A 12,890-nucleotide genomic window follows, 5' to 3' on the forward strand; every position below is an offset into this window, starting at 1 on the left:
TCCAATGACTAAAGAATATATATATAAGTAAAAATAGATATGAGAGAAAAAATTCTTAGAATGAACTAAATAAATAATGATTGGAAATTTAAAATTAACTAACTCTCCTTCACCAAACGTTAATATAAAAAAATTCATTCACCACATTGTTTAGAGACCGTTTAATGACGCTCGTGTGAAAAGTAATTATAATATTCTGACTCAAAACACTAAACTCTCACTCTGGTATCAGTTCAGCTCATGACCTTGATCTTGAATATATTCATAAACTATTCCTGAGTTCCGAGTGTACAAAAATATCTAGTTTTAGTCTCATGTTGCGAAATTCGGAGGAAAATCATTTGCATGTTCCGAGTGCAATGATTATTAAACTTGTGGCCTCACATGCAAATTAACTTTGAAACCAATCTTATGTTCACAACGCGATTATAAATTTCGAGTTGACCAATCACCTGCTGACGCTATTTGAAATAAATCATTCCCGTGGTGAAAAGTGCAGTTATAAAATTCTTATTGCAGATCATATGGATTAAAATTCTGGTGAAATGCATTCGCATGTCCCGAGTGCAATAATAATTTAAGCTGGTCATATATAAACAATTTACAAATTACAAAAAAATATACTTACAATATATGCATAAAGATATTTCTAGTTCAATCTGGCTACTTTCTTGTTCCTCCCCTGCAAGCTCTGTGAACTTTTAAACTATGTACCACCATTCAGCTTATTTTCCTTCTTCTTCTGTCAGTTCCATGCTGAACTGCCAAACATCGGGGTTGGCACCTATCAGCACTCCATTGTGCACTTATAGCTTCTCTTCCTAGGATAATTTAAATTAATTCATTTACGATGGCGTAGGTAAAATAATGGAAACGTTTTCTTTTACTTTTTATTATTGCACAAGTAAGTAAATAAATATCGTGAGATATGGCGCGCTATAATATACATATATAGTGATTTAGCTGTGTATAACGAGGTTAAATATATTGCTTTAATACGCAATGGACGATGTATAAAATATACATAGCTTATTACAGTTATAAGCTACAATTTATTATGAATATAGTAGTGATAAGATAAAAATACGTTTAAAAACTATTACACTAATTTAAAACAGTTACACATAGTTAAATTTTTTAAATATAGGGTTTTAAGGGACATACTTGAATTACTTTCAACAGTGATTCCTAACATTATTTGGAATAAAAAATGTAGATATTATGTCTTTTTTTTCTTCAAAACAATCTAAAAAATTCTATCACATGTCGTCACTAGTCACTTAGCCAAGTGGCTGCCTATATCGACCCTAAATATCCAATTCCTACTTATTTTCTATATTTTTTGTTGAAAAAAAATCTAAAATGTCACCGGAGACAAAAAATTAATTAAAAATTTTTACTCCAAATAATGCCAGGAATCACTGGTTAAAGTATGTCAAGTGCGTCCCTTAATAACCTGTATACAGAAGTCATTATTCAAGACGGAACAACGCTCGCTGTGCAAACGCAAAATATGAATTGATTTCATTCAACAATAAGATTGTCCTCCTACACAGACTGAACAAATAAAATAATATTTTTTGAGATAGATGAGTTTGAACACTCCACAAACGAATCTGAAGAAATGTGTAACAACGAACACATCCGTTTTGATCCGTTGATTAACAGAAATAGTCGTACCCCCGCAGGTAACCAAGTCTCAAAAATTTCATAGGAATAACGTACAAACAACGATATTTACATTATATCAGATTAGATATACTTTACGTACTGCATCTTCATACACAAGTCTGCATGTGTTTGACCATTTTAGAAATCACTGTAAACGTTGAGTTGCAGTTTACACACGAAAATGGCCGGTCCCCCGTATGTTTTTTTAAATGCACTTTCAAATCAGATTTCGACGTACAGCGTAAATCACAAATTTTACATGAAACTGGTTTTCCTCCGCAATATCTCCGCATGTGCGATCTCAGGTTTGATCTATTAGCACACTTATAGCTGCAGTTAGTACAATGGAATGGTTTATCTCCACTGTGAGTCAGCAAGTGACTCTTTAAATTAGATCTCAACGCGCAAGTGTAAGTGCAAAGCGTGCAGCTGAACGGTTTCTCCTTAGTGTGGGTTAGCATGTGCGTTTTCAAGTTAGACCTAACAGAACACGAAAAACTGCAGAGTGAACACAAAACAGGTTTTTCTCCCGAGTGAGTCAGTAGATGTGTCTTTAAGTTAGACTTGACCGCACACGCAAATGTACACTGGGTACACGTGAATGGTTTTTCTCCACTGTGCGTAAGCATATGAACTTTTAAATTAGATTTTAACGAAGAAACGTAAGAGCAAGACGGGCACGCAAAAGGTTTTTCTCCACTGTGCGTAAACATATGCGTTTTGAGGTTAGATTTCTTTGAGAAAGTTACACTGCAAATTTGACAGGTGATCGGAGCTTTTACTCGCACATGCGTTCGCTGATGTTTTTTGAAAAGTGATTTCAACGCGCACACGAAATTGCACAAAGAACACGCGTAATTATCTTTAGAGTGCGCATTACGCATGTGCGCTTTAAGCTCAGATTTCTGTGGAATTGAGAGATTACAGATTGAGCAGATGATCGGAGTTTTTTCTCCGTGATTCCTCATTGTATGTTTCTTCAAGTTTGATTTCAGTGAACAAACAAAACTGCAGTTCGAACACGAGAATGGTTTTTCTCCACTGTGAATTAGCATATGACGCTTTAGGTTGGACTTCAAGGAACAAACAAAACTACACTTGTCGCATGAAAATGGTTTCTCTCCAGTATGGGTAAGCATGTGAACTTTGAGCTTTGATTGTAAGTAGCAAGAGAAGTTGCAGTCCAAACATGAAAGTGGTTTTTCAGCAGGTCTGGGTTTTTTTTGCTTCACTCTCCTCGGCCGTTGGATTTCTTTAGGCTCTTCGGTTGAAATGGCTGAAAAATAATATAAGTAATTTAATTTAATACGGTAATTTAATGTTTATCGTTGAAACGTGAAATCTTAAGTGAAGTGACAAATATTTGGCTGTATCCAACAATAATTTTCATAGCGAATAAACTAACGCAATGCTCCTTCGTTCAAAGATGCCAAATGTCAGTAATAACATAAATTGCATTGGCCGGGTCTAGAAGACGAAAGGTTTGATATAAATTGCCGTCATCACTTTTCTATCAAATCGGTGTAAATCAGAATTCCAAGTATTTTCTATTTAGTGTCCTGCAGTCTTTATCAACCACGTAAAGTTTGAAATAAGCCTATGTACTTTAAGATACAATGATTTAATTGCTTTTCGTACCTGGATCGTTGTCAATATCTTCCAAGAGGTCCATGTTTACATTTGAAAAAGATACCTCCACTTCTGTGAGCACCATTGAGTCTTTTAGTTCTTCATCTTCGGCCTTTTTAAAATTCTCATCAAAAGTGAATGGCTCGCATTTGATTGTGATCAACTCTGATCCTGCGATATCCATGGCTCTGTGAATTTAAAACAACTGCATTTAATCATAACCATATTAACAATGGCTTTATGAAATAAAACAACTACAGTTACGGAGTTAACTAGAGTTAAGATAGCGTGTCAAACGTTAGGGGAATTGTACAGGTCCCGCAGATACTTTGATAGTACACAGCAGCTGATCTATACATCACAAGTACTGGATTGTTGAGTTTGGTAGCCACTTCTGTTCTGAATATCCCTTGATTACGTGCATAAATGACGTACAGTTTAAAAGATTTATCTATCTATCAAACGGATTGCAATCTTTAGGGCACAGGAGTCAGGTGGGAATGCTGTCCTTGATCTATCGTTATTTCAATAAAAGATGCTCCGAAGAACTAGCTTAATTAATCCCTTCGTCACCATGCCAAAATACACCAACCGCGCGCACAACATTGGTAAACGATCGTCATTATTTTTCACATGAGGAGTCGCTAACACACGCTCGTTCTTGTATTTTCACAGCTTGGCTGTAGAATTATTTGCCGGCCTCCGTGTTTGCTCTCACCTACTACAAGACCCATGTTCACTCGTTCGTCTCCTCAAAAAGATTCTTCATACAGGATCCCCAAAGATGACATGGCCCCGAGAAATTATTTACGTTTGGACGTCCTGTGTGGAGGTAATACTAGAAAACGGATATAATATTCTGAAATTTATCAATACTTCTGTCAAGCCAAAAAAACTATAGCGCTTATTTTTTTACATTCACCCCACACGGGAGGTTTTGAGGAAAATAATTACCCTTAGGTCCTATGTCATCTTTCTGAATACTGTGTGGAGGGTATCCGGAGCATTTTCTATTTAATTACCGGTAGAACAAGGGCAGCCTGACACCCGTGCTCTAAATGTTGCAATCCGTTTTTTAAGAAAGGATAATCTATAAAACGGACCACCCGTTTCTGCACAGAGTCAAAATATACGTACAATAGTCCATACTCAAGAAAATGACATTATTATTGAGAAAACATGATAGCTTTGTTTCAACACAAACGTCAAAATGGAACAGTTAACATTTAGCGATTCGTCGATGTGTTTTATAGTATACAAATATTATGCAGTGCAGCTATCCTAATTTAATTTAGTAATTATTGATACGCCAAGTGGATGTCTTATATTGTTAATATTAATTAAACTTACAAACAATTAGATTTTTGTCGTCAGTGTTCTAACAAAGAAACGAAATGACAGCTTCGCGACGCTTTCATGCAATGTCACTTAATCTATGGATTTTCAATATATCGATTCCATAGACGAAGGGAGGAGCATCAGATGCGCTTGCGTCAAAATAAAATCAATAAGCGCTTACTAACCACCCATCATACCCTCGCAGGGGTAGGCAGATAGGATGAACCGCTAGAATGAACCTAATGTATCATCTCATACATACTACTCTATAACTTTGACTTTGTATTTTACCAGAAGTCTTTTATTTGTGTTCGAATGAAACTTTTAGCTGAATTTTATTTACATTCGCTCCACACAGGACGCCCAGAGGAAAAAAATCTCCCTCAGAACCTATATCATCTAAGGGGATGCTGTGTGGAGGGTATTTTTAAGGAAAGGAAGGCGAGGAAGTTCTGAGAAAAGGTATGAGCAGTGGGTAGAAATCTAATGGTTTGTATGTCCATGAGTGACTCCATCTGCGGTGCAAGGCGATGGTCGGGAGAGTCCGGCTGGAGAGAAAAGACTTCCCTTATTCTGTCTCTCCCTTTCCGGCCCGCCACGCAGTTATTGGGCAGCCTAATCTGCAAGAAAGTTCTAGGTGAACCTTACCCCATGAACCCGCGTACCTTTGCAACGTCACTAAACGTTGCAATTAAACCACTGAGGGTGACCTATGGGAGAGGCGGATATTTTTATCAAATAAATGGTTCCCGGAGCGGCGGTACCTATACTCACCGCCCAAATTGTATCATATATAGCACAAAACATTTATTTGTTTTGGTTTTAATGTATTTCACGCATCTAAAATAAACTTGTTATGCACCTGGAGGAGGCCCACCACTTCCACGCCCTGTTTTAGGTACTGATGGTACCACTTCAGAGCTCTCGCAAAGACGCTAATTTTTTGATATAACGAGTCTACATTCAAAATTTCAAAACAAGACCTCCAAAATGTCCATGCATACAATGTTATTCGCAGTATACAAGTGCTGCGTATTAGTCACTTGTTATCAAGATCTATTCTATTTAGTTAGTTTAACAGGTCATATTATGTTCAAGGTATGAACAATAACAGGTAAAAATAATAATTTACAGCCACCTGCAAAAATGAAAAATTATGAGACAAAAGAAAATGGTGATATGTGCACCTCATTTTGTGGTGGGCGGTGTCGACATCCGCTCACAGGCAGTCCTAGAGGGAGAAAGCAGGGCATTGGATAGGTTATTTTTCCCCTAAGCCAGGAAACCGGTTGTGCCTCGACGAAAGATGTAAGTTGGGATATTATTTATTATAATATATTTTTTGTTTTGCACCTTTCATATTTTTTAACTCGCTAATGGATTACTTGTAATATCATGCAGATGATTGACTTGATCATGCCATATCTACCTCGGGCATCCCCGTTCACTATTGCGTCTTGTATTCTCATCTGGCACTTTTCAGAATGGTAGATACTTTCATTATCGTTCTATTGAAAGACCACCATTTAGGTCCGAAACGTATCTTAAAATGGCTCTAACTGTATTTGGTGGCTAGATCTAAATAACCAAGACTTTCATCTTGTTCATCGCTCCCCCTTCCCCACTCTTTCACCCTCAGAACATATCCCAATAGGGATACAATAGTCCGCTCAGTTGGGACTCGTGTGCGGTATTCACACATTATTATTTTTACGGGGATATATTTTAGACCTAAATTTTTTCATCTACTGGAAATTAAGGCTCACGCGCACAGCTTAGTTTGCTTTTATCACTAAACCAAGATTTTTCTTACTTTCTTCTGGTTAATTTTTTTTAAATATCAAATATGAAAAGTCACGTTTGTTAAAAATTTGATTTCGTCAAAAACAACGGTGGGTAATCAAAATTTGAACACTGAAGGGCCGACAAATGTTTAACGAAAGCCGTTATTATCCATCAAATAAAGCGATAGTAATTTAAAAAAACTGTACCTAGATTATTGAACGTGTAGTAAATAAAACATGGATTTTATATTATTTATTATATTTAGTACTAAAATTATGTTGAACTTAATTTCTTGACATATTTATTATATTTAGTCTATTTCACGTTAAATTGGCTGGCTAAATCAAACACAAAAATCTAAAGATCGCCTGCAAGGCCTAGCATAATTAAACTTACTAATAAACCTAAAAAAGATTTAAATATTTGATTATTACAAAACACTAATCGGGCTAATCTTCCATTTATACGCAACAGCCGTAAGCTGCTTACTGGAACTTCTCTAGTACCAGTCCTGATTTAGAAGATTTATTTATTTTTTATTTATTTATTGTTTATTTGCAAAAACAGTATGAACCAGAACATTGCAATATCGATAATTAACATTTACAAAAAAGTGAATAACAAATAGGTACATTACAAGTGGGACAAAGAAAAAAGTTTCAAATTTAGATTTACAATTTTAAGTATTGAGTAATAATATTTCACGTTTAAATACGTTGTAGGACATGTGGAAAATATCCACATTTCCTGCGAGGCAGTTAATTAACCTAGTGATTCTTCCCAAGGGCATCACCATTGGTAAGTTAGTTCTGCACCTAGGAAGAATCAAAAGCCTGTGTTGGCGGCCTCGCGCGAAATTATCCGGGACATAAAATCCTATTTTAGCCAGAATGTCTGGTATTGATACTAAACCGTTTAGTAGCTTATACGCCATCAGGAGTAATGCAACATCCCTTCTGGAACTAAGGCTGCATATACCCAGCATTCCCGAGATAAATGCTGTTGGAAACAGCCATGGGTAATAACCAAACTCTCTCATGTAGAGGTATCGTTAAAACTTTTTTTGTATCTTCTCGACCATTAGTACATAGACAGTGTCCTCTGGCCCCCATACCTGAGATCCATTCTCGAGAATGCTACGCACTAAGCTAAAGTAAAGCAGCCTTATTACTGTAAGGTTGGTCAAGTCTTTCGAATTGTGTATGACAAAACCCAACATCTTAGTGGCTGATTTACAGATCTTTTCAATATGAGCGTGAAATGTTAAGCGAATGTCGTACACAATTCCCAAGATATGAGTTGAGGCGTCTTCCTAACTACATTTTCAATCAATTGATAAATAAACTTAGATTTATTTACTAAGAGAAATGAAAACATTTTATCAATCACTCGCTGTATAATGCCAAACCATTTAAAAAATAAATGATTTCATTTATCATAAATTCTATAAGTTAAGCTGTGCTACAACAAAATATAGCCATACGAATAATTTGTTCATTTTAAATGCGTTCGCATATGAGATGTTAAACTATGCTTTCTTATACAGGAATAGTCGCATTGCTGACACTGCAGTGGTTTAACTCTATCGTGTATCAAAATATGCCTCTTTAAATGCTGTTTCTGAGAGCAAGTGTAACTGCATATAGTACACGAAAGTGGTTTTTCTGTCGAGTGCGTCAGCATATGCGAATTTAACGTTGTAACATGAGCGCAAGTAAAACCGCATTGTGCACATAAAAGCGGTTTTTCTCCCGAATGCGTCATCATGTGGCTCTTTAAGCACACTTTAGTCGTGCATGAATAGCTGCAGCATGAACAGACGAATTGACGTTCTCCTGTGTGTTTAAACATATGTATGTTTAGCGACCTTTTAACTTTGCTGGAGTAACTGCATAGAGTGCACGTAAAAGCCTTGATTCCTGTATGTGTCAATTGATGAATCTTCAAGTCATTGTTCCTTGTGCATGAAAAGCTACATTTAGAACACTGGAAAGGTTTTTCTCCGCTGTGTTTCAACATATGAGTCTGTAAATGGGTTTTTCTCACAGATTTATAATTGCATTCAGTACACGAGAATGGTTTTTCTCCGCTGTGAGTCATGAGGTGGTTTTGATAACTGTGTTTTCTCGCGCACTTATACGGGCATTCCGGACATGCAAACTTCTTTTCTTTGGTGTGCGTCAGCATGTGATTTTTCAAGTATTTCTTATTAGCACAAACATAGCTACATTGATCACAATAGAATGGTTTCTCCCCTGTGTGTGTACGATCGTGAATTTTAAGATAAGACTTACTTAAACTTGAATAGGTACATTTTGTACAATTAAAGAGTTTTACTTCTCTTCTATGCGGGATCAAAGATTTGTCTTCGTTGAGTCCATTTTGGTCGTATTTAAAACCGCATACAAAGCAAGAGAATGCTTTATTTTTTGTATGAAACATTGTATGTCGAATCATTTTTTTCTTATTAACGCATTCAAAGTTACATTCAGCACACTTAAGTGACTTTTGATTGAAATCACTCCATTTCATACTGCTGGAGCAAAAATAACCACATTTCAAACAAGCGATCTTCTTATTTTTTCTTTTATTTAATTCTTGCTTGCTTCGTCTAGATATTTTTAAGTGCTTGTCATGTGAATTTCTCTCATTTCCATCATATTCTAAAGTTGTATGATCGTCGACTTCTATTTTAACAGTTGTATCAGCAATATCAATACCCAGTGCGTCATGATTTTGATCAAATTTGTCTTCATCGTCATATTCGTCGTCTGGATCGCAAAATTCTTCTTTCGAATCATTTAAGATTATCATATCTTCCATGAAGTTTTTGAGTATGTTTTGATCGTGAAGGTAGGCCGTGATATTTACGTGGCTCGTTTGATATTCCGTATCAATCTCAAAATCCGTGCAGAGGGTATTTGAAAACGAGAGTTCCGTGGAATTTGAAATATTTTTGAAGTCTTCGTGTTGAGATATGAAATCAACCTGTAAAATAAATCTCATCAATATGTATAATGGTATAAGTATATGATCAACAATTAATTAAATGAAGTTGTTTGTCTGTGGCCATGTATTGGGTAAAATATATGAAATATTGACATAATCACTTCTTCAAAGAATAATCAATTTTAATATAGTGTCCTATATATTGGAGCCTAGGAGTCTAAAGTTCTAACGTAAATTAGTGACATCAGTTGTCTTTTAAATCAGCATATATGATATAACAGGTCTAAAACTACCCCCCTCACTAAAGAATTTGACTTATTACCATGGCATTTCTTTTGTTAAAACGTTCTTAAACCAGGCTCAAGGCCGGCTTTACCACACCAACGTTGAACGGGCGAGTATGAATCTAATTAGTGAGACCGTATTTGTTTTTCCACGTCGCAGAATTATTAGGTTAAAGAGATGGAAAAACATTTTTTTTAAATATTCAGATCTTTGCAGTGTGGAGTGATTTTTAAGGAGAGGAGAAAAATTAACATTTAACAAAAAAATTGGAAGACAAGCATTCAGAATCATTGACCAGATTTGAATAGCCAGGTACTTTACCCATTCCAACCTTCAACTCCCCCGCTCTATCCATTCTCCCTCAATCGGGTATGACATAGTCCCACAGGCTCCGAGCAGGTAGAAATCCTGAGAGATATTCAATTTTTTTTAAATAACGAATCAAATGAAAATTACAAAAACATTACCTTCATTTCTTCGTTCAGTTCCGTCGACTTCTTCTTGAGGAAAGAATGTGTTTTTAAACACATTTCTCGAAAAATATGAACTTTTTTAAGAACTGATATACACCAGGAACATGCGTAAGTCTGAAGCGTGTTGTTCCGGACAACGTTTTTCTAGAAAGAAACAATCACGATATAAGATTAAAAATATTTTATATAAATGAATTATTCAAACAACATGAGATTTTACTTTACCTACTGCTAAATACGCCCAAATTATTAAATTAAAACCTTGTTTCTACTTAATTAGTACAAGAAACAACTGTTTTACGTTGGGGGACATGCACAAAACAGGTTGTTAGGTTCTTAGATTAGATTATTTAAATAATTAGATTGAATCGAAACCTTTCGGAAAATGTCATTTCATAAAACTAAATCCAACATGGCGGCACAAAATGTTTTGACAAGGTAAATTTTGAACTTTGATGAAAAAAAAATGCAATTTTAATGCATCTTTTACCTCCTCCCCCGACGTAGATAGTTGTTTTTAGTAATGCAGTTGAAACGAAGTGTTATTTAAATAATATGCGTAAGAGGAAAGCGGAGTAAGGTAATTTAACGTAAATAAGGATTGGTTCGAAGATTCAAATGCGAAAACTTGAGAATACCTTACTCTATTCGGAAAGGGACGCGCTTTCATAATAATGTATTACCGAAAATCATTTTCTTACAATTATTTTCATTAGTTACATCGTTAGTTATCTTTAAAAATCCGTTACAAAAGAAATATGATGTTCGTGATGTAAATCATCAATTTATTCAATCCGTCTCGAAGGACCAAATGCATAATTTTAGTATAGCCATCCTTCTACCATTAACTTTCTCCCGAAGGAACACTGACGTCAGAAGAGTTAGACTTACCCTAAAGTGAAATTTCGACAAGCTAGAGACAAACCACGTGACCATATTTTTGGCTCCAGGAGGGTTCGATAATGTTTTGAATAATCTACGATATCAGTCTTACGTTTAACGATGAAGAGTACAAATTAAAATATGCTCTGCGCAGAAAAGCCAATTTACAACAAGGCAACTGTTTGCAGCGCTGACCATTGTGGGACTTTTCTGTGCAGGAGCTGAACATTGGTTTTAAACTAAATATTGTAACAAAAAATGAAATTTTGGAAATAAGCCTGATCCATTGTTTATCCGATTTGGCATTAAGCAGACAGAAATGTTTGTGCGCCATTCTATTGCCTGTATACTGTCAGATTCATTTATTGACAGGGACACGTCAACGCCATTCCCCCTGCTCCGCGCCACTTGTTTTGTTCCCTTCGCCCTTATGGGTAGCTCTGTACCTATATACCTTACTCTGTGCGAAGAATCAAATTAATCATGTTGGTGTTGCAATATTTCATTCCATTCAAACAGGTTCGAAGGTCCAAATATACAATTTAGTTTCTGCAATATTTTAATCCATTCAATCGAGTTAAAAATCCAGGAACAGTTCTACTGTTTCTATCACTTGCCAAGGGTTATTTCATTAAAATATGTAGATCAATAGGATAAGTGACATCTCCTGCCATAAATTATAAGTATACCAATTATATGAACGAACAGAATAGCAGTGGGTAAGCCTAAATAAAACTCTCTAACGTTTAGCAAGGAAATTACTGCAGTAAATGCGAACATACGCACCAATGCGCATAATCATAAGGGTGTGTTATTTGGGACAATTCTAATTACACGTGAATACAAATAATTACCTTTGTTCCAACGATGAGATCCAAAATAAATTCATATTTAGAGTCCAGTGGAAATATTTTTCTGTCTGCTCGTAGACAACATTTACACACACCCGTAACAGAGCGTACAGCTTGCATTTTAGACTGTCACAGAATAAATTTTTGACGTTAGCAATCAATCATCACTGCACCGGCACTTTTTTATATCAACACCTGACATATATTTACAATAAAATATATACACTAGTAAATCATCTTCTGAATTAGGTAACGTCTTATTAAAACACAAAATCTTCAGACGCCATTATAATATATTCTATTTACTATCTATAAACCTATTTCAGATTTAATTTAGAAATAATATCAAAACTGGAAACAGCGTCTACAAACATTGGAAGATTTGACATTTGGTACTGACAGGAGCACTAGGGATGGTATCTAAAATAGTGAATACATTCGAAACATTCCATTCGAATCGGTGAAATGAGAATGTCATAATATATTATTATTCAGAACTTTATTTTTTTTTGTTTTATTATAAGCTACACCTTTATTTACGACTAGAACACATATATAACTCTAATCTCTTATTAATATAAAATAAATTCGCTATCTGTGACTGTCTGTTTGTGTGCTTAGTTCTTTTAAACTACGCAACGGATTGTGATTGTGGTTTTCAGCATCATTCAGAGAATTTTTTCCGGAAGGTTTATATATAAATATATATATATATAATATATGCAAATTATATTTATAGAAAGTAGAGAAAAGTCTATGTTTTGTAATTTGGGCGCTTACATTGCTAACGCTGGCTAAACCTTATGAGATACGTCAAAATAATGTACTACGAAATTGTATGCCTTAAAAAGATCTACAGAAAAGTGCGCGATGGTAAATGTCTATCTCCTAAGGAATTAATTGCATCATCAAGACCATACTAAAAGTTCCCATAAGGTTGTCAACAACAGACATTATTAAACAGTTTGACGTTACAAGTATACAGAAAATCATTGCTAAAAACATTCTGGTACATCACCTCAAAAAT

At 35.3% G+C, this 12,890-nt stretch overlaps 1 protein-coding gene across 1 annotated transcript; it reads right to left on the minus strand.

Moving 5' to 3' along the window:
* Window positions 1-1,370: 1,370 nt before the first annotated feature.
* Window positions 1,371-3,484, minus strand: LOC149416215 (uncharacterized). The gene is made up of 2 exons (XM_089642087.1): window positions 3,310-3,484; window positions 1,371-2,947 (listed from the first exon to the last, which is right to left on the minus strand). Exons 1-2 carry the CDS (start codon window positions 3,482-3,484, stop codon window positions 1,779-1,781), a joined length of 1,344 nt encoding a protein of 447 aa, XP_089498213.1. The 3' UTR covers window positions 1,371-1,778.
* Between the last annotated feature and the right edge of the window lie 9,406 nt (window positions 3,485-12,890).

This window comes from Hesperophylax consimilis, chromosome 17, assembly GCF_061612785.1.
Source record: "Hesperophylax consimilis isolate HC1 chromosome 17, BYU_Hcon_1.0, whole genome shotgun sequence".
Classification (NCBI taxonomy): domain Eukaryota; kingdom Metazoa; phylum Arthropoda; class Insecta; order Trichoptera; family Limnephilidae; genus Hesperophylax; species Hesperophylax consimilis.

What these genes read in the sequence shown, in the direction of transcription:
- LOC149416215 (XM_089642087.1), bottom strand. Translation starts at nt 3,484, where the DNA reads ATGGATATCGCAGGATCAGAGTTGATCACAATCAAATGCGAGCCATTC. An exon ending in AGATATTGACAACGATCCAG is followed by an intron (nt 2,948 to 3,309) that starts GTACGAAAAGCA and finishes ATTATTTTTCAG; the next exon opens with CCATTTCAACCGAAGAGCCT.